Below are 22424 nucleotides of genomic sequence, written 5' to 3'. Positions count from 1 at the left end.
ACCAAAATGGCAAATTGACCAATGTGTATCTACTGGAGCTCTTACTCTACCAGTGGGGATGCAAAACGGTACATCTATTTTGGAAAACAGGGCAGGTTTCTGTGACGTTAAACATGCACTTACCATAGGACCTACACGACCTGGAGGAAGCAGTTACACCCATACACATTTTTCAAAACTCATGGAATTATACACTTAAAATCTGTGCATTTTATTGAGTCCAAACTTTCCTAATATAAAAGCAAAATGAAAAAAACGGCCCCTCTGGGTGAGCGAGCGCCCACAGGTTGGCAATCCAGGCAGCCAGAGGACGCGAAAGCTCAGGGAAAAATGTGGTCGGGGAGGCGGGGACCTGCGGCAGTCCAGCTGCTGTGGCATGCCCCAGCAGGCTGCTAGTTGCAGTTTCGATTTCCTGTCAGCTCTTGAGGTTCCCAAGCGGCTCCACCCCTCAGCACTGGGTCTGAGTTCTCTTGTCAGAAGATCTGTGTCAGCCCGCCGCCACCAGGCTTTCAAGAGAGTGGGACGCGGGCGAAGCAGGGACCTCACCGGGAGCCAAGCTGCTAGCATGTCGGCCGAGGATCGGCGGAATCTGCACGCCTTCCGGGACTATGTCACGAAGACTCTGGACCCTACCTGCATCCTGAGCTACATGGCCCCCTGGTTTAAGGACGGTGAGTGGTCCCCAGTGACGCCTGCCCCTTGGAGCAAGGAAACAACTCAGGACTTGCTTTTCCCTTCCTTTTAATCAGCGCCAAGTAGCCCGCTAGGAACGCGGGTGTTGAGGCAAGATCCTCACAGCATTTTAAGACTGGAGATTGCCAGGAGAATTTGAGGAGCCTTTGGAGGTCCAGATGGACAAACAGTCCCAGAGAAGTGAAATGACTTGTGTAGGATTGCACATCTATTTAAGTTCAAAGCTGGGGAGACAAACCATTGTCCATTTCATTTATTTTCTCTAATGGTTATGTCTACGGTGTCCGGCTTTGTACTGACAGATTCAGGAGTAAGATATAGCCCCCCCCCCTTTTTTTGGCTCTTTAAAATACTTTGCAGCCAAGATTTTGGGGGCAGGATACTGGTGAGGACAGATACACATACTTTTGAGGAAAGTAGCACTACTTAGAAGCAGTTATCGGGGCCAGGTAGCAGCAGGATGGGCCCGACCATGTGCAGAGTAAAGCTAAACTGCCTCTGATACAGCAAGACAGTTTAACTGGGAAGGGCTCAGCTCTGAGTGGGATATATCTGGGCCTTCATGTGGAGTGTCAATAATGGCTGGTAGCATGTCTGAGGAAAGAACAAACAGCAGGGAGGCCTGGGAGTAAGAACCCAGCTCTAAGGATGGGGTTTAGGAACAGGATTAACTCTCTTAAAGGAATAGAGTTAAATTGTGTGCCCAGAAAAGTTGGGATAGGTGATAAGATAGGTTGCTATTATGGGTTGAATTATGTCCTCCCCAAAAAAGATATGTTGAAGTCCTAAGCCCCAGGACCTCAGAATGTGACCTTATTTGGAAATAGGATCTTTATAGAGGTAATTAGTTAAGATGAGATCATACTGGAGTAGGGTGGGATCCTAATCAATGTGATTGGTGTCTTTATAAGAAGATAGCCATGGGAAGACACAGAGAGACAAAGGGAATGTCATGTGAAGACAAAGGCAGAGGTTGTAGTGATGCGGCCACAAGAAAGAGGCAAAGATTTGATGTGCCCACAAATCAAGGCCACCAGCCACTAGGAGCTATAAGGGTTGTATTGTCCCTTAGAACCTTCAAAGGAAGTGTAGCCCTGCCAACATCTTGATTTCAGACTTCTGGTCTCTAGAACTGTGAGAGAATAAGTTTCTATTGTTTTAAGGCCAACCAGTTAGTGCTAATTTGTTACTGCAGCCACAGAAAACTAATATAGATAGTTAAATAAAAAAAAAAAGTGTTGGCAAGGATGTGTGGAAATTGAAATCCTCATTAATTGCTGGTGGGAATGTAAAATGGTGCAGCTCCTTTGGACAGCAGTTTGATAATTCCTTACAGTGTTAAATGGAGTTACCATATGACCCAGCAATCTCAGGCATAAATTCAAGATAAGTGAATACATACATCCACATAAACACTTGTACATGACTGTTCATAGCATTACTACTCATAATAGCCCAAAATTAACTAATGACTAGGTAGACAATATGTAGTGTATCCATACAATGGAATATTACTCAGCAATAAAAAAGGAATGAATGATATAAGCTACAACATGGATGAACCTTGAAAACATTATGCTAAGTGAAAGAACCCAGTTACAAAGACCACATATTGTATGATTTCATTCAGATGAAACGTCCAAAGTGGGCAAATCTGTAGAGACCCAAGTGGATTAATGGTTGCCTGGGTTTAAGGGGAAGGGAGATGGGAGTGACTGCTAGGGGCTACAAGATTTCTTTTTACAGTAATGACAGTGTACTAAAATTAGGTAGTGGTGATAGATCCACAATTCTAGAAACCACTGGGTTTTACACATTAAAATGGTTAATTTTATTGTTCCCAAGACAGAGACCTTGGCAGAAAAGGAAGCTATCCCTTCCTTTCTTCATTCATTCAGTATACCTTTGTGGAGTGTCTATATTGTGCTAGAACGTCCTCTTCTAATCTCTGAGGATACAGCGGTTAACCAGACTTACTGCTTGGAATTTACATTCCACTGACAATAAGGGGGAAAAAAGGAACACTATCAAATGTCAGGTCATGGGTAGGCAACCATTTGATCATCACCGCCCCAGACATGGAGGTAGTGTACAAAGTCGTGTGACCATCAACAGTTTGGTGGATAGTATTCTGCACCCTGGCCTCATGTTCTGTTTAGCTCCTCTTGCTTTTTCTTTTCTCCCGTATTTCATACTGTCTAAGCAAAAACCTGGAAAGAGGACCACGAAAGCATCTTTTTTATTTCTAACTCTGTTTTCTGAGTCTAGTGTAATTAAGGATGCCATGGAGTAGTCCTATCCTCACACTTTTGTAGTCCTGCAATTAATTCAGACTTTTGAACAAGGGAGTATCCAAATGTTGGCGAAGCCTTTGTTCCTCCACCTAATCCAGTGTTACAGTGGTTTCTCCTTTGTTATGGGGATACTTTTTCACACATCATTAAGAGACTCCCTTTTTAAAGGATTGCCATGGAATATGTTCCCAGACTCCCACACCAAACTAGGAGAAGTTTCTAGAGAGGATGGGAGGTGGGAGGGAAGGTCGGTTGGTGAAGAATGGGCATCATCTGCCTGAACAGAGAATTTGCTGCCTTCTCGCAGTTCCTTCCATTGCTGGGATTTGTTACAATCGCCATCCCCGTTTGAGAAAGTCTGACAACCCTTTTCAGGTTTTTCTTCCAGTGATTAGTGGTTGTGCAGTTTGATGAGCCACTCTTGCTTCTGTTTGTAGATGAGGTACAGCATATTCAGGCTGAGAAAAACAATAAGGGCACGATGGAGGCTGCCTCACTTTTTCTTAAGTTCCTATTGGAGCTCCAGGAAGAAGGCTGGTTCCGTGGCTTTTTGGATGCCCTTGTTCATGCAGGTTAGTTCATTCTTCTTACTCATGAATCAGAGGATATTATTTGACTGTTTCAGAATGCTGTAAAAGTGAAATGCTATTAATTTTGAGCTATCCTCATGTGTCTCATGTCTCTTAATTGGATGCAATGTAAAGATTATTTTCAGTCACATAATATAATTGCCTACCTGAAATAGCCAAAGGAATCTGCAGAGAGATTATTGGGAGAGTTTAACAAGTTCATTGGATATAAGATTAGTATACAAAAATTAGTTGCATTTCTGCACCATACCCAAAAATAAACTCAGAATGGATTAAAAAACTTAAATATAAGACCAGAAGCCATAAAGTTCCTAGAAGAAAACATAGGCAGTAATATCTTTGACATCAGTCATAGAAACATTTTTCTAGATTTATCTCCTTTGGCAAGGGAAATAAAAGCAAAATTAAACTATTGGAACTACACCAAATAAAAAGCTTTTGCCCAGCAAAGGAAACCATCAACAAAACAAAACAACCTGCTGAATGGGAGAAAATATTTGCAAATGACATATCCAATAAGGGGTTAATATCCAAAATACATAAAGAACTTCTGCAATTCAACACCAAAAAATCAAGCGATCTGATTAAAAAATTGGCAGAAGACATGAACAGACATTTCTCCTAAGAAGACATACAGATGGCCAACAGACACATAGAAAGATACTCAACGTCACTAATCATCAGGGAAATGCAAATCAGAACCACAATGAGATACTGAGATACCACAATGATATATCACCTCACACCTGTCAGAATGGCCAACACAACTAATAAGTGTTGGTGAGGATGTGGAGAAAAAAGAACCCTCGTGCACTGTTGGGAATGCAAACTGCTACAGCCACTGTGGAAAACAGTATGGAGGTTCCCCAAATATTAAAAGTAGAATTACCATATGATCCACTATTGGGTATTTACCCAAAGAGAACGAAAATACTAATTCAACGGGATGCAGGCGCCTCTATGTTGCAATATTATTTACAAAAGCCAAAATATGGAAGCAACCAAAATGTCTATCCATAGATGAATGAATAAAGATGTGGTATATATACAATGGGATATTACTCAGCCATAAAAAAAAAGAATGAAATCTTGCCATTTGCAACAACATGGATGGATCTAGAGGGTATAATGCTAAGTGAAATAAGTCAGTCAGAGAAAGATAAAGACCATATGATTTCACTTATATGGGGAATTTAAGAAACAAAGTGAACAAAATAAAAAAGAGACAAATTAAAAATAGACTCCTAGATATAGGGAACAAATTGGTGGTTGCCAGAAGGGAAGTAGGTAGGGAGGTGGGTGAAACAGATAAAGGGGATAAAGAGTACATTTATCATATTAAGCACTGAGTAATGTATAGAATTGTTGAAGCATTATGTTGCACACCTGAAACTAATAAAACACTGTATATTAATTATACTGTAATAAAAATAAAGCACAAAAATTAGCTGCATTTCTAGCCACTGGAAGCAAATAGAAAAGGTAGTCCAAAATGAATATCACTTAGAATAGTTACAAAAGTTGTGATATATTTAGGAAAAATGTAGCAAAAGATGTGTAAAGTCCAAATGGAGAAAATGATAAAATGTTATTGAAAGATATTAAAGAAGTCCTATCTAAGTGGAGATATATACCCATGCACATGGAGAGAAAGACTTGATACCATAAAAATATCTGCTCTTTCAACACTGATTTTTGTATTCAATACAATTTTAATAAAAATCCTACATACTTTTTCATGTGCTTGACAAATTTCTAAATGATTTTAAAATGTAAATGGAAGAATTATGATCCAAGAATAGTCAAGACATTCCTGAAGAAGAAGACTTAAGTAGGCTGGGGTTTCCCCTTCTAAATAGCAAGATTTATGCTAGGCATTGAGACAGCATAACGTTGGTCCTGGCATTGACCAACTGACCAATGAAATAGAATAGAGAGTCTTCAATTAAATTCATATATTTATGAAAACCTGATATATTTGAGATCACTGGGAAAGGAGGATCATTAGGAACAGAGGGGCTTTTAATAAGTTGCAGTGGGCCATTATAAACAGGATAATGTTAAAAACCAAACAAACCCTAAATTATATATCCATGTAAAATAAATTTGTATTCCTTAGCTCATTCCATTCACACATACACACAAAATGAATTCATAAGAATTAAAGACTTGGGGCGCCTGGGTGGCTCAGTTGGTTAAGCGATTGCCTTCGGCTCAGGTCATGATCCTGGAGTCCCGGGATCGAGTCCCGCATCGGGCTCCCTGCTCGGCGGGGAGTCTGCTTCTCCCTCTGACCCTCCTCCCTCTCACTCTCTCTGTCTCAAATAAATAAATAAAATTTAAAAAAAAAAAAAAAGAACTAAAGACTTAATTCTAAAAGGCAAAATTTTAACAATTTTAGAAAAGAATATAGAATAATATTTTATGACCTTGGGGTATGGCAGGATTTATGAAACAAACATTAAAGCATTATCCATAAAAGACAAATTGATATATTTAATGACATTAAAATTAAAAACATCTGTTTGTCAAACACAAAAGAAAGTGAAAAAACAGGCACAAACTGGGAGAGGATCTTTGCAAAATATATAATCACCAAAAAGATTAATATCTAGAATATATTAAAAAGACCTTAAAATCATTTTGGAAAAGAAAACATCTACAGGGCAAAAGTGTGAACTGACATTATAAAGAATAGGGAGTAAGAAAGGTTGATAAACATATGAAAAGATTTTCAGCCCAAATAGCAATTAGGGAATTGTGAATTAGGAACTCAATGAGATAGCATTTTATTAACTACTAGATAGCAAAACTTAGGAAGTCCAACAATGCTAAGGCTTGAAGAGGATATTTAATCATGGGAAATCTTTTTTTTTTTTTAAAGATTTATTTATTTATTTTGAGAGAGCGAGCGAGAGAGAGAGTACATGAGTGGGGGAGGGTCAGAGGGAGAAGCAGACTCCCCGCCGAGCAGGGAGCCCGATGCGGGACTTGATCCCGGGACTCCGGGATCATGACCTGAGCCGAAGGCAGTCGCTCAACCAACTGAGCCACCCAGGCGCCCAATCATGGGAAATCTTAAGTGTCACTATACAGAGTGTAAATTAATGCAATTATTTTGAAAAACAATTTGGCATCATCTAATATAGTTCAACTCTCTTGTATCCACCTGTCCAACAGTTTCACTCTTTTTTTTATTGTGTTATGTTAGTCACCATACATTACATCGTTAGTTTTTGATGTAGTGTTCCATGACTCATTGCTTGTGCATAACACCCAGTGCTCCATTCAGTACGTGCCCTCCTTAATACCCATCACCAGGCTAACCCATCCTCCCACCCCCCTTCCCTCTAGAACCCTCAGTTTGTTTCTCAGAGTCCATCGTCTCTCATGGTTCATCTCCCCCTCCGATTTCCCCCCGTTCATTTTTCCCTTCCTACTATCTTCTTCTTCTTTTTTTTAACATATAATGTATTATTTGTTTCAGAGGTACAGATCTGTGATTCATCAGTCTTGCACAATTCACAGCGCTCACCATAGCACATACCCTCCCAGTGTCTATCACCCAGCCACCCCATCCCACCCACCACCCACCACTCCAGCAACCCTCAGTTTCCAACAGTTTCACTCTTAAGTATGTACCCTAGAAAAACTCTTGCACATATATTGCAGCATACACATACAAGAATGTTCATAGAATAATTGTAATAACAAAAGCAAGCAACCAAACAAAACTGGAAGCAACCCAGTGTCCTTCAAAAAGAAAATGGATGATAAAATTCTATAATAGTCACATGATGGGTCCACTGTACTGCAGTGACAATGTATGAACGCAGCTACAGACGACAAGACAGCTGAAGCTTTGAAATGTAATAGTAAACTTTTTAAAAAGCAGAGGAAAGTACATTTAGTAGGATGTAATCATGAAGTTCCAAACAAGCCAAACTAAACATGTATTGTTTTTTTAAAGCCTTTATTTTTTTAAAAAAAATTTTTAGATGCTTTGTTTATTTGAAAGAGAGAGAGTGCACATACACACATGAGCAGGGGGAAGCGGCAGAGGCAGAGGGAGAAGCAGACTCCCCGCCGAGCAGGGAGCCCCATGTGGGCCTCAGTCCCAGGACCCATGAGATCATGACCTGAGCAGAAAGCGGACGCTTGACTGACTGAGTCATCCACGCACCCCTAAGCATACATTGTTGAAGGAATTAAGTGTATGCCATGCAACTATTCAAAAAAATGAAGGGAGTGATACATCAAATACAGGATGGTAGTCTCTTTGCAGGGAGGTGAAAAGGTGGGGAAAAAGACGGCACACTCCCACAAAAGTACTGGGAAATCCTAGTTAAGTTGGGTAGTGGGTTCCCATGTGTTCATTTTGTTGTTAGGCTCTTTATAGCCAAATGAAAAGAATATGGGCTGTATAGTCAGACAAATCTGGTGATTTTATTTGAGAAACTTAGATTGAAGCATTCTTGAATTATTACAGTTGGAAATAATTTTTTTTCTCCTCATATTTCCTATTATACTTAATATTCTTTTCTGGGAGTAATGTAGAAGGTTAAGTTCCTAAGGGGCAGGAATTAAGACTTATATTTCCTTTTGCCCACTTTCCTACTTTGCACTGGGAAGATAATAATTTCATGATGATTTGACTCACTGGAAGACAAGTCAGAGGTTGTAGGTGAGGTCCACGGGGCACTTGGAACTAAGACCAAATGTAAGACTTCACATTATCCTAAGTACTTTTTCCTAAGAGAGGAAAATCTTTGTTAGAGGACCTAAAATGTTGGGTGCCTATAATAAATATTGAGTTTGCTTTTTGAAAGATCATTAATTATTGAGGTGATTTACAGATATCTTTTGAGTTCTCTTACTATACATTCAAACATGATTCCTATGATAACAATCTTAAAATATCTTTTAGTTGGTTTCATAAAAGCCCCCATTTTCTTCTTTCTTTCCAGGTTATTCTGGACTTCATGAAGCCATTGAAACTTGGGATTTCCAAAAAATTGAAAGTCTAGAGGAGTATAGAATACTTTTAAAGCGTTTACAACCAGAATTTAAAACCACAGTTAATCCAAAAGATATCCTTCCTAAAATATCTGAATGTTTAATTAGTCAGGAATGTGAAGAAATTATACAGGTAATTTAATTAATTTATTTAGCAAAATTAATTATAATTAATTTAATTTAATATAAAATACTAAATTGGGGGGAGGTATTTTGAACATGGGAAATGTCTTCTGTTTTCTCCACTGATTTAGACCTGAGAAAGATCATTGAAATCCACAAAAGTCCTCAAATCTAAGGCATAATTACCTAGAATAGTATTTTTAGTTGTGAATTGAGTAATTTTTAGTGTCACGAGTTTTTTTCAGGTTTGCCCTATTTTCAGTTAAAATTATTACTTTTGTGAATAATGTTCTATGCAAATTTTAAGTTGAACACTTTAGCAAATAAAAAGAACAAAAGCTATAGACTCTCATGGTTGAGCATTCAGGCTCTGCACACGAATCTTGTTAGAATCCTAGTTCAGCCATTTACTAGTAGTATGATCTTAGGCAAGTTAGTTTCTCTAAACCTATTTCTTCACGTAAAATGGAAATAATAATAGTACCTTATTAACATGATATTTTTAGAGGGATTAAATGAGATAATATATGTAAAGTGCTTACATATGCCTGGCACATAATAATAAGTGCTCAATAAATTTTAGTTATGATGAATAATAAAAATCACATAGGTCCCATTATCCTGAAAAAATATTTGTTAATATTTTGTTATATTCTTCCAAATATCTCTCCATGCCAATATACCCATATTTTGAATGGTTGTCAAATGGATTGTTTCCTAATATTGCTGAGGATGATACATATAAGGTCTCAGAGGATGTGAAAACACCTGGCTTGACATAGCAATGCCATGTGTAAAGACAATGACAAAGGAAAGGGTGTCTTAAAAGACACTGTGTTGGATGGGGCAAAAATGGTCATGAATAAGACCTATTGAACCATAGTATACAATTATTTTAAGTCAGGTAGTGCTTGAATTGATATTTCTTCAATAAAAACTCATAAAAGGAAAACTTTTAAAATGATTGATTGATCAACTGCAGTTGTCTTGCTTAGGTTTGTTCCAACAAGGGGCTGATGGCAGGTGCGGAGAAAATGGTTGAATGCCTTCTCAGATCAGACAAGGAAAACTGGCCCAAAACTTTGAAACTTGCTTTGGAGATGGACGAGAACAAGTTCAGTCAACTGTGGATGGTGGACAAAGGTAGGATATTCCAGGGAAGAGCTCTGAAAGGTTGGGAGGGTCTGAAAACATGTTCTACCTTTCTCATAGTTCTACTTAGGGCCTCTTTCATTCCTACCTGTCTTTCACTCACTGTCAGAGGCATTTTGCCCTTCAGAGACCCATGGCTACATCTCTAGTGAGAGAGCAGCATGAAATTGAGTTCTGGGAAGCAAGTGGCTACTTGCCTACAGAAGTAATTCGGTTGTGTGTAACCCCTAAACTGGACCAGGGCAAACTGCTCTCATCCAGAATTAACCCATCTGGTCCAAAGGATTTGGGGAAGGCAGAATCTGAGCTCACTCTCTGGGTGTAGATTATCAGAGAAATAGCTTTAAAATTCTAGAGTGAAAGGTTCAAACTCCAGGACTTGCCCCCTTTTCAGAGTAGAATCATAATAGACATAGCCTACTTCTCTTGCCTGAGCCATCAGGAACTAAGCCAGAACAGGATTGAAAAAGGAGTATCTGTGCCATCATGTGATTTCCTGAAGCTAACCTCTGCTCAGAGCATTGTTTTAAAGTCTGAGTTTGGTAAATCAACTGCCTGGTCTTCGCTTGTCCTAGGCTTCTTTACATCACAAGTTGTTCTAGAAAATGTCTATATAAATACCCATCTGATTTCTTGGGTTAAGTCAGGAATGGAAGCCATAAATGTCTGCTAAGTGGTGCTTCTCTTCTTTACTGTCTGTAAGAATCACCTGGGGATTTTGTTAAAATGCAGATTCTGACTTAGTAGGGACACAGCCTGCATTTCTAACAAGCTCTGGAAGTTGCTGGCCCATGTTTCACACTTTGAATAATAAAGTCCTAGATGACATTGAAGTTCAGACTGCAAATTGAGACATCACACTCAAAAAGATTCTTTTCATTGTTTTAGAAGGTGAAAGGGAGTGGTTGTGAGAAATTTTAATGGAGCTGAAAATTTTAGGATTATGACCTCTTTGTAGGACTTGTGCTATCAAGACAATCATCAGATTAGATCAAGATTCTAAGATGCTTTTTGGTCTCATACAGGTGCAAAAAATGCTGAATCGAAAGTTCTTGAGGATGATGAAATAGAAACTTCTGACATACAGATTTTCTATAAGGAAGAACCAGAATGCCAGAATCTTAGTCAGAACTTATCTCCACCTTCAGGTACCCAGCATTGTTCTTTTCCATAATGGTATTCTTTGGGTATTTTGTGTGGGGACATGGCCTGCAGTGCCCAAAGCCATAGTGTTATGAAAGGGTTTTAAAGGAAAAGTAAGAAAAGATCATTTATCTTTTTTAAAGAAAAGATAATTTATATTAAAATAGATACTTTTTCTATAATGAAAACATATCATTCTCTCTCTTCCAAAGCTACTGTCAGCCTCTTTTATTTTCTTTTGTCACTAAGAACATATGTGCATGTCTGCATTGAAAATGCACATAGGTCCTCCCAGAAACTTAGTGTCTATGAAATCTAAAATCAGCTCTGCTCTCTAAAGAAACACTAATATTTATGAGTCACTTGCTCACTTTCCTTTTACTATCCCAGGGCTGCAGTGTAAGTTGATGAAGTTTGTGCACTGCACAAATGTACCCAGCTGAGCTTGAGTGAGGACTGAGATCCTGCCTGTGCTATTTGCCAAACAGTGCACAGAAGGGCTGTATCCTTCCAGAGGGTCTCCTTTTTCTAATTTCACACAAAGGCACTGTATAACTTAGTTATAAGGCCCACCTTGTCTTTCTAGAAGCATGTTTTCATGAGGGGACCAGAAAGTTGCATAATGAGCCACAGTAAAAAGTTTTTTACAAAAGAACATCAGGGAAGACATTCTGATTAATACTGGGTAGTGTGAGAGGAAAGGTGTGATTTGGGGATAACACCACAAGAAGATCTACAGATTACTTCTGCAACCAAATGATACAAGTTTTCTTGTCATTTCAGAGTAAAATCACTGAATGTAAATTGCTTTAAATTTTTCTGACATGTAAGGGACTTTAGTGAACTCACTTAACCTTTTAAGTTCCTTTTCTTTAAAATAGGTTGGAGTCAATAGATGACTTCTAAGGTCTTTTCTAGCAGTAACATTCTATACGCTTATTTGTTGTGGAAAAAAAGCCTCTGGTTATTTTTTGAAACTTCTGGTCCTATTGAGAGAAGATACCATGGGAGAGCCTGCAGAATTATAAAGCATGGTTGCTCTTCAATAAGAGATTGCTCTGGGAATTCATTGTTTATAGTTTGTTGCTTTTCAGAGATCTAGGAGGGATTTGTTGTTTTGTTCCATATAGCATTTCCTTTTAACCAGTGGCCATCTGTCTTGCCCTGAATTAGGCCATTCTTGCTTTAGTTTCTCCTTACTAGACTTCCAAGGTTATTTAAGAAAGAAATCTTTGTGGCTTTTTCAAAGGATTCTTGCCATTGGGACTTTGTCACTGAGGGAGAATTTTGTACTTCACATCAGTGCTGAGGCTGGAATGGTTAACAAGAGTCAAGGATTCTAAATTTTCTTAAATGAGGCCCTTTTTTGCTAAAGTCAGAATTCCTGTCTATTTGATGACAGATAGCTCTTTCCTTGATTCCTCAGAACTGTAACTACTTGGTAATTTTGTTCCTTTTGTATTACATAAGCCTCTCCTACTTGCACCCCACTGAAGCCAAGAAATTACCAACTAGAGCTCGCTTTGCCTGCTAAGGAAGGAAAAAACACAATAATATGTGCTCCTACTGGTAAGTTGATTGCCACTACTTACATGGTTTGTTTCTGTGTTTGCTTCCTTTTTTTTCTTGTATTGAATACTGGGACAAAATGGACAAGTTTCCATTTTTTCCTTGTTCCATATATCTTTTGAGAAAACTTTCCCATTAATATAGTCTCTAGGTATTTTAAGGAACCTGAGGAAGGAAAGAAAAATGCCCTGTTTTAGCTTGCTTTATGCCTTGACTATTTTATTTGCATGTTACCTAGGAAGTAACTTGATATTTTTCTGTCCTGGTATAAATTCTGTCGACATTCCTAGTTTATTGGTGCAGTGGTTTTAGGGGAGCCAAAAATAATTACCTTTCTATAGAAATATTTTAGTATAATATCAATTACATGTTTTCTTTTTCTTTGTATGTTAAAAGGTTGTGGAAAAACGTTTATTTCCCTTCTTATATGTGAACATCATCTTAAAAAATTTCCACAGGGACAAAAGGGGAAGGTTGTCTTTTTTGCTATTCAACTCCCAGTGTTTGAACAGCAGAAATCCGTGTTCTCCAAATATTTTGAAAAACTTGGGTAGGTATAACAGTTGGTCCCATTTCTTTTTCTCTAGCTTCATTTAACTGGTGTGTATTCAGCTTAGTTTAATTTTGGAAAGCTAGGATTCAAAAATTTATAATAGATTTCGCTTTTATATAATCTAGATATAATTAATTTTTCATGGATGCAAGTCTCTTTTGTTAGGTATGCTTGAAATCCTAAACTCCTTTGGTTAGCTCTTGCAGAGTAAGTAAATGACTTGAGATCAGTTTTACATTTAAATGACACATTTAACTTTTTAATGATTTTATAACTTCTTTAATATTACTTTTTCCTTTAAGTACTATTTTCTTTCTTAAGACTTGAAGGAATTAACATACTCTCCTAGCAGTTTTAGCTGGCTTGCAGCTGTTGACCATTTACTATGTGTATGGCTCTGTGCTAAGCACTTGTCTCCCATATATTCCTTTTGGAGTTAGGGAGAACTTAATCAGTTAATGCTCTGACCTAGTGTTTTATGTCTTTATGGTTCCTCATTCACATCATGGTTGGTAATAGGGAATTTCTGTCATTTCCCAGGTACAAAGTTGCAGGTGTTTCTGGAGTAACATCTGAGAATATCTTAATGGAACAGATTGTTGAGAACAATGACATCATCATTTTAACTCCACAGATTCTTGTGAATAACCTTAGAAATGGGACTATTCCATCACTCTCTGTCTTTACTTTGATGATATTTGATGAATGTCACAACACTGGTAAACACCATCCTTACAATATGATCATGTTTAATTATCTAGATCAGAAACTTGGAGATTCTTCAGACCCACTGCCTCAGGTATTTCCAGAGTCGGGTGGATTCCTCAGAAGAGCTATAACCATCTTAAATCCTATTTACTTACTCTACTGACCACATTGAGGATGGTCTTCTCAGGTCCTAAGTCCATATTGTATAGTTCATTAATTTTTATTTGTTCATTCACTTATTCACTTAACAAATATGCATTAGGTGCCCCCCTGTGTTATCCACTGTGCTAGGCACTGGGGATACAAATATAAAAAGACATAAATCTCAAACAGTTGAAGTTTCATGGGGAGCCAGACATGTAAGAATTGTGTCATAATATATGGTGATGGCACACTATGGAGATGGGTACGGTGTAGTCAGAACAGAAGTGAAAACTCGTAAGTGTGCTGTGAAAGTAAGACAAAACCCAACAGAAGTTAGGTAAAAACTAACAAGAATGTACAAGGTAGATAACTGGATGGTTTTCAGGAAGCGCTACTGTGTGTCCAGAGGCACAGAGGTATGAGAGAACATGGTGTGCCCAAGAGTCCTGAAGGTCTTCCATATCATTTGAGTGTAAAATGTGAAGTGGTAAATAGCAATAGGTGAGGCAGAGTGGGATAGAGGGAATGATCGATAGAACAAGATGCTAGGAGAGACCAGAGGGTACGGGATAAGTAGGCAGGAATGTGCGTTAGTAGAGAAGAGCAGATGGGACACCATTTTTGGTGTCATCAGAGGTGAGGGTGTGAGAAGAGTCGAGAGAGAGTAGTTCTTAGATGGGGACAGGAAAGGTAGGGAATCTCTGGCATTTAATCTCTCTTTTCTCTTACGTGTAGAAGAGGTAGACAAATTATTTGCTGAGAATAATCAAGATAGGAATGGGGGACAGAGCTCAAGATACATGGAGAGAATTTGAAATGAAAGAGAGAACTAAGAGGAATATATAGAAGAATTTCTTGGTTACATTAAGGATCCAGATGAGGTTGGAAACCCTGAATTTATAGTATACCAATATCACAGTACCTAAAGTTCTCTAGCCCTAATAACTACCTGTTTAGGAAGCATAGGTTAGAAGAAATTCAGTATGGTACCCATAGACAAAATTCAGTAGCAATCACATTTCTTACAGCTTTTTGTTCTAGAAAAAAAATTGGTGGTTCATTAGATTCCTTGCTAATGAGTCAATTATTCAGTATTTACTGAGTGGCTATTCAAGGAAGACGTAAATTATTAGGTGACCATTAAGCTAATTTTTTTTTTTTTTACAAATGTTATCTTACTGAATTCACACACCTACCATTTTAAATAGCTATTGTTTCCCAACTTTAAAGAGAGCTGAAGATACTTGTCCAAGAATCCACAGCCAGTGTGACATGGTTGCGTTTAGAATGGAGTTGTGTCTGATTTGGTCCCTTTCCTTTTAGTATGTTGTTCTGCATATCATGTAGGACACAAGGGTAGAGAAGAAAGAAGTCCTGCCTTGAAATGGTTTTTGCTCTTGGTTTCTTTGCTAATTCGTGTTCATTTGATAAGTTGTGACTCCTGCTTTGCCTAATGGGGACCTTTCCATTTGCAGTGTCATAGAGAATATCAGGGAAAAAATTAGTTTTCTTACTCTTTAATTAGTAAAACAAACAAACAAACCCCTAATTTAGCAGGAAAGGGTTGCATGGGGGAGTGTGGAAATGGCATGCTGTTTTCCAGATGTCTGACAATTTGGAATGATCCTCACAGGTCATTGGGCTGACTGCCTCGGTTGGCATTGGGGATGCCAAAAACACAATGGAAGCCATGGAATATATCTGCAAACTGTGTGCTTCTCTTGACACATCAGTGATAGCAACAGTCAAAGACAACTTGGAGGAATTGGAAGAAATTGTCTATAAGCCCCAGAAGTGTAAGTGGAATCCAGTAACAAGCCCTTTAGAACTTCGTTACCCTCTGCTTTTCCTAGTTCAGAGACATTTGGATGAATACTGAATTTTTACCTTTTCTGTTTGGTAGAAAATATTTAACCCCAAACTTGGGAAATAATTACATTTCATGCCTCTTTCCTCAATCAAACTCTGTCCTCAAGCAATGGATGAACCTCAAGAGTGTGGACTGTTGAAAGCAAACATTCTTACTCTTCAGTTTGATAAAGTTCTTTTTTTGTTTTTGTTTTGTTTTTGATAAAGTTCTTATAAGGATACTAACAATGAGAGAGACAAGATGAGAAAATCAAAGCATGTAAATGGCCAAGAGCTGGGCTCAATCCTTCCCTGAGTTGCACGCCTGAGGAGGATACTGTGTGATCATTCATTATTTGAATAATGTATCTGATGATATGGGTTGAAATGAAATTAATCTGAGTTCATATTTTTCCTCAGCAGATCAATATGATTTTTTAAAAAGATTGACCAGCAAATGTTTACTAAATTCCAATGCTATACTAACCCAGCAAGAGACAGCAGAAGAGACATATATGCCTTCATCCTTGCTCTGGGGATAGTGTATGACTGAATAAGGCATCGCAAACACACATTAAATAGCCAGGGAGGGGCAATTCAGTTCCTTCCTGGGAGTTGCCTGTAAGGAGTTTAGGGAAGGTACCCAATCTAAACTTTTTAGTACCAAGTACAAACTTCTTTGGAATCCAGTCCCCTCTGCCCTCTGTACTTCATTGCCCCCTCCTATAAGTCTAACCATGCTGCATTCCTCTGGGCTCCTCAAGTGCATTTCCTTCATTCCTCTTTCCCTAGTTATCCCCCAGCATTTCCTCCTTTGGAAGAATTAGAGATTTCCTTCCTTGTGCCCCTTGACACCTGGCACATACATACATTATGGCAGTTTACTGTGGTTATTTGGCTAATGTACCTTTCTCTCCCCTGAGAACACAGACCTCTCTGGAGCACAGACTGTGTTCTTTTCAACTGTTTATCACCAGAACGTGCCACGTGGTAGGCAGTTATTAAGTTTCTGCGGAAACAATGCAATAATGAATTTTAGGAACAGTGTGAGCGCTTCTGGGGGTTGGGTGGGAAAGGAGAAAATCAAAGAAGAGAGGGTTAAAAAGTGTTGTACTTGCAGAGATAAGATGGATACCACCCTTGTCAGAGTAGAGGCTCCATGTTGAGTAACAGGAAAACCAGAATGAGAAGTTGGATTAGACCCAGACCATGAAAGACAGAGATGTTAGAATCTGTGCATTAAGCACTCGGGAGCTCTTGCAAGGTTTTTGAGCATTTGATACATCATTTAGACTACCACCCTGTGAGCTTGGGGCCTCAGGTCTTGCAGAAGAAGTAACAGAGGCAGAGAAAGGTGTGCAGATGCCTGCTTCGAACTATGATGTGTTCTTCCTGAAAAATACTCACTTTGTTTTAATGGCTTTAGTTTTCAGGAAAGTGGAATCACGGACTACTGACAGATTTAAATGCATCATATCACAGCTGATGAGGGAGACAGAGAGTCTGGCAAAGAATATCTTTGACGAACTCGGTACCGTAACTCTCGGTGAGATAAATCTCATTTTGTATCCTCTCCATTTAGGAATAACCATATATTGTTCACTAGTGTCTTTTTGCATTCTCTTCAGTTCAGACAGGGTCAAGACCGTAATCAAGAGGTTAACCTTCCTGATTATAGGTTATTCAGGAAACCTCTAAGTCCTCCTTTAGTCTCTCTTCCTTTTTCTTTTCTTTTTAATTCAAAGTAAATCTCTGGACATACATACCTGAACAATGCCATATTTAAATCAGTTCATGGCTTTCAAATTAGCTAATTTGAAAAGTTCTAAGTTCTGACTTCCCCATTTATATGAATGAAACCACCATTTCCCTGATGGCTCAGATTGCAACAGGCAGTGATCTTCGATTCTTCCTCTTTTGAGACCCTCTCATGAAGTTACCAAGTTCTCTTCTCTCTTTTGTTCTTTCATTCATTCACCAGATACTCATTGTGCCAGCTAATGGAAAGGACAAGGTTAAAGACATAGTCCCAACCTCAGGGAACTCACAGTCAATAATGAGAATCAGATGTGAGTAGCTCCCACACAGCGGGGCAGAGGTACAACCTCGGTGCCTTGAGAGCACGTAGGAACTTTGGCCTGGAATGAGCTGCAGGGAAGCTTCCTGGGGTGGGGTGGTGCCTGAGGCAGTCTTGAAGTCAGCCAAGCTAAGAAGGAGAGACAACCACGTGAGGTTGAAAAGGCATTGACGGAAGAAAAAGTTTTAGGAACGGCAAGCATCTCGTGGTATTCCCAGTGCATGAGTAGTAGAAAGGAGTGACGCTAGAGAGGCAGGGGCCAGACCAGGAAAGGCTTTGTCCTAAAAGCAGGGGGAAGCATCTGAAGATTTTAAACTGATTCGCGATGTGATAAGAATACCAGTGAACAAAGAGGGCCAGAGGCAGTCAAGACAGGCTGGTGATAGGAGGAGGCTCGCGCTGAGCACTGCAAACAGGAAGTGTTCCGATTTCATGGCCAGCCGGCTTTGGGTGGGAGTGGGAGTGATTTGCACCAGGCTTCTGGCTTGCACACTTGTTGATATGCCAGTAGGGAGTGCTGGTTCCAGAACTAGGAGCAGCTTTGGAGATGTTGAATTTGTGAATTCACCTTTCTTCACACTTATTTTGCTTTTTCTCTTCTCTTCTTTCACAGCTTGATTTAGGACTTAGGCTGAGTGCTGTCTGGCTGGTTTGCCCACCCACACTCACTTTTCCATTCAGCCCCCTGTTACCTGGTTGATCTTTCTGAAATACCAGTTTTATCATGTTAGTATCCTGCTTGAATCTGCCTTACAAGCAAAGCTCTCTAAGCCTCTAACCTGCCAGTCTGGGCCCTACCTGCACAATCTGGTTCTACTTTTCTTTCCAGTTTTACCTTCCACTCCTTCCCTACTCGGATCCTTTGATTTAGCGGTTCCTTGAACATGTTCATTCACTTGTCATCTACTTGGTGCTCGGCAGTGTGCTAGCTGATGGGGCGATAGCATGGACCCTGAGATACAGCTCCTGCCCTTGTGGCATTTCCAGAACAACGGTAAAGCCAAAGTTAGATAAGGAATAATAAAACAACAGGATAGGGTAGGTGGATGGTGGTGATCAGGTGTGTTTCAGGCAGAGGGAACAGCATGTGCAAAGGCCAGGAAAGCAGAGATGGTATGAGGACTTCCATTAGTCCTGTCAAATGCAGGAAGCAGAGCAGCTGGAGATGAGAATAAGAAGCTAGATCACAGAGGATCCTGAGAACTGGGTAGGATTTTGGCTAGAGGAATCCACTACAGGCGTTTAAGTGGTGGGGTAGCAAAATGTTTCATCTGCAATTTTGGAAACTCTCTCTTTAGCTGCTGAGTGGGCAGTGGATTGGAGGGACCAAGGCAAGAAGTTAGGAGGCCGTCATATTTTCCAGGAACATTATGATGTAGTCTGAACTAGGGAGGTAGCAGAAGGGTGGAGAGACATGAATTTCTATCTTCTTATTCCCCCCACTTCTAATTCCCTACCTCCACCTTTTCCCCAGTCTACATCCTGTCAGCTGTTCACTTCCAGATTGCTTAGCTCATTTTCACACCTACTCACATTCAAGAAATACTTGTTAATTCATCTGGTTTACTGCTGACCATCTTGTTTGTAGTTGGAGCTGGGAAAGAAGCATGTCAATGCTACTTGTCTGAATAGCCTCCTTTGTTCCTCCTGCTAAACATGAATGGGTGAGAGGAGCAGTTTAACCCAGAATTATAGCTCTTGCCTGTGAGTTTTACTAAACTGTGCTCTTCCCAGGGAGCCGTGGAGATCTACTTGAGAATAGGCTTCTTCTGTTTTTTGCATCCTTTTACCACCAGCACCCTGCACACAGCCTGGACCACAGCTGATGCTCAATTTTTGGACCGAGCAACTGAGGCGTAGCTTAGGAGATGCACACATACAGAAGCATCCACGACGAGCATCTTTTGAGTGCCTGTTTTTTGCTCGGCCCTGCGAATGGTGCTGTGGAGATCAGACAGCTTAAGTTCGTAGCAAGGTAGAAGAGAGTGTGTTGAGTTCTCTCTCACTTGCTTTTAAATATCTTCCTGATGAAGCTCATGAGACATATTTTTTTTATTCACCGCTTTATTGTTAGAGGCAAAGTTAGATATTTTCCTGTCCATCGTTTTACCTCTGGGCTGCTTTGGTTGTCAGCTCATAGAGCTGGCAAGCCTTCAGTATTAGACACACCTGGATCTGCATTCCTGCACTCACCCCACATGCTAGCTCTGTCACTTTGGGTAAATTACTTTGCTTTTCTGAGCTTTGGTTTCCTCACCTGTAAAATATAACATCCACCTCAGAGGTTTGTGAAAATGAAATGGATTTGAGTGTAAGACACTTTGATTCTTGGTGCGAAGTATTCAGTAAGAAATCACGTGCCAGCACAGATTCACTATTGCTGCAAACCGACTGTTTCAGGAGGAATACTCTGCTTACAGAGAGCAAGAAAAAATTTGAGGGTGAGGCATGCTTAGAACTTTAAATGACTGACCATATGGCACAATGAAAAACTTTTTTTTTTTCCTCAGAAAGTGTATCTCAAATTCAAAATAGGAATTTTGGAACACAGAAATATGAACAATGGATCGTTTCTGTTCAGAAGGCATGCATGGTGTTTCAGTTGCCCGACAAAGATGAAGAGAGCAGGATTTGTAAAGCCCTGTATTTGTACACTTCCCACTTGCGGGTATGTGGCTTCTTTGCAGCGACACATTTTAGTTGTAGTACCTACTGGGAACTTTGCTCTGGGAGCCAAGAGAACATCAACTTTTCACCCTTTTCCAAGAGCTCACTTAGGAACTTTCCGAGGGGTTCCTATGAGGCAAACTTTAAAGTTATCCCATTCAGCATCTTCTCTGTCAGCTTACTGAAACGTAATACAAGCAGCCATAGGATAGAAACAAATGCTGGGGTTCTATACCATGTGCCTCTAGTATTCCCATGATTGACACGATTGGAAAAATTGGGGGGACGATGAACATGATTGTAAATATGTGATTGGTGACAGCCATCTTGAAAATTCAGTAAGTGACTTCTGTTGCCTTATCTTGAAGCATGTGTTTTCTTAACTTTGGCAAAGCCACACGCTCAGAAACCCAGGGTCTTTGGTTGTTTTCTGGTTAACCAAGAAGTTAAGAAACAACAACCATCACCTCTGCTTATCATGCTGTTGAAAGTATTTAAAAATGCACTCAGTCAGCATGCATTTATAGAATTTTAATGAACTTAGTTGCATATTTGGGGTAGGTGGTCAGTGCCATCATTCTGAACAGGTGCTGTTGCAATTCCCTGATGGCTCTGGATGTATGAAGAGATTAAGTTGAATGTCTGAATCATGAGGCAAGTTGATGCGGAAGTTGATTTGCTTTTGTTTTTTGCTTTTTAATCTTTGACATGCATTTTTCTTGTAATTTTCTCTTTCTCTTCCAAGGTGTAATTCTAGACTCCAAAATGATCCAAATTAATTAATGATTCTAGCTGATTAAGATTTTTTAAATAGTATTTGGTTCAAAGGTTTTATTGCAGTACCATTAGAAACCACTCATCTTAAAAAACTAAGTTGGGATAGATTTAAGAAGAGCTTATTTTAAAAATTAGTTCCATGCTAAGTACAGCTAATTGAATTTCAGTACAGCAAATGCATTAGACCTTGGAAACACTGAAACTCAGTTTTCATTTTAAACAGAAATATAATGATGCCCTCATTATCAGTGAGCATGCACGGATGAAAGATGCTCTGGATTACTTGAAAGACTTCTTCACTGATGTCCGAGCTGCAGGATTTGATGAGATTGAGCAGCATCTCACTCAGAGATTCGAAGGTGGGTGGTGTTTCTAGAGGAAGAAGCCACTGGAGCCTGGTGACTCCAGTGGCAGGATACTTGTATTATATTTAGTGTACGGTGATGCTCAGGAGTTGTCCTGGGCTTAAGAAGATAATTATAGACAGCAGGACTATTAAGCTTCAGTGAAATCTGGTACTTATGGAAAAAATATGTTGCTTACACTATTTCTTATTTTGAAAAAGGAAAAATAGGATTTGCAAAGGATACCTCCCATAAAAATTATAATAGGTAGTGGCTTTTTTTTTTTTTTTAATCTATAAGAGACTTTTTTAAGTTCAGTTAGCCAACATGTAGTACATCATTAGTTTTTGAGGTAGTGGTCAATGATTTCATTAGTTGCATATAACACCCAGTGCTCATCAGATCATGCACCCTCCTTAATGCCCATCACTCAGTTACCCTGCCCCCCCTCCTCGCCCCTCTTTCCCTTCTGCAACCCTCAGTTTGTTTCCCGGAGTCCAAAATCTCTCATGGTTGAGAGGTAGTGGCACTTTTTTGTTCAACTTTTAGTAATTTTACTATGCTTTAAAAATATAAAAAAAGTGTTTGGGGTGCCTGGGTGGCTCAGTCATTAAGCGTCTGCCTTCGGCTCAGGTCATGGTCCCAGGGTCCTGGGATCGAGCCCCGCATCAGGCTCTCTGCTCAGCGGGAAGCCTGCTTCTCCCTCTCCCACTCCCCCTACTTGTG

The 22424-nt window shown here is 39.5% G+C and overlaps 1 protein-coding gene across 4 annotated transcripts in view; it reads left to right on the top strand.

The window, feature by feature from the left end:
• The first annotated feature begins 329 nt into the window (after positions 1-329).
• Positions 330-22424, top strand: part of DDX58 (DExD/H-box helicase 58) — a 34026-nt gene continuing 11931 nt past the window's right edge. For 2 of the 4 annotated variants that reach the window (XM_044920308.1, XM_044920306.1), the window contains exons 1-12: positions 330-671; positions 3425-3559; positions 8545-8726; positions 9712-9859; positions 10894-11028; positions 12482-12580; positions 12977-13130; positions 13674-13932; positions 15619-15781; positions 17260-17364; positions 20421-20578; positions 21578-21713. In XM_044920308.1, coding sequence (XP_044776243.1) covers positions 377-671; positions 3425-3559; positions 8545-8726; positions 9712-9859; positions 10894-11028; positions 12482-12580; positions 12977-13130; positions 13674-13932; positions 15619-15781; positions 17260-17364; positions 20421-20578; positions 21578-21713 — 1969 coding nt within the window. In that variant the 5' untranslated portion in view covers positions 330-376. Of the gene's footprint in view, positions 672-3424; positions 3560-8544; positions 8727-9711; positions 9860-10893; positions 11029-12481; positions 12581-12976; positions 13131-13673; positions 13933-15618; positions 15782-17259; positions 17365-20420; positions 20579-21577; positions 21714-22424 lie in introns of those variants that run through there. The other 2 variants (XM_044920307.1, XM_044920309.1) reach the window with 2 other exon arrangements.

This window comes from Neomonachus schauinslandi, chromosome 13 (assembly GCF_002201575.2).
Source record: "Neomonachus schauinslandi chromosome 13, ASM220157v2, whole genome shotgun sequence".
Classification (NCBI taxonomy): domain Eukaryota; kingdom Metazoa; phylum Chordata; class Mammalia; order Carnivora; family Phocidae; genus Neomonachus; species Neomonachus schauinslandi.
This window is presented reverse-complemented; position numbering and strand designations above follow the sequence as displayed.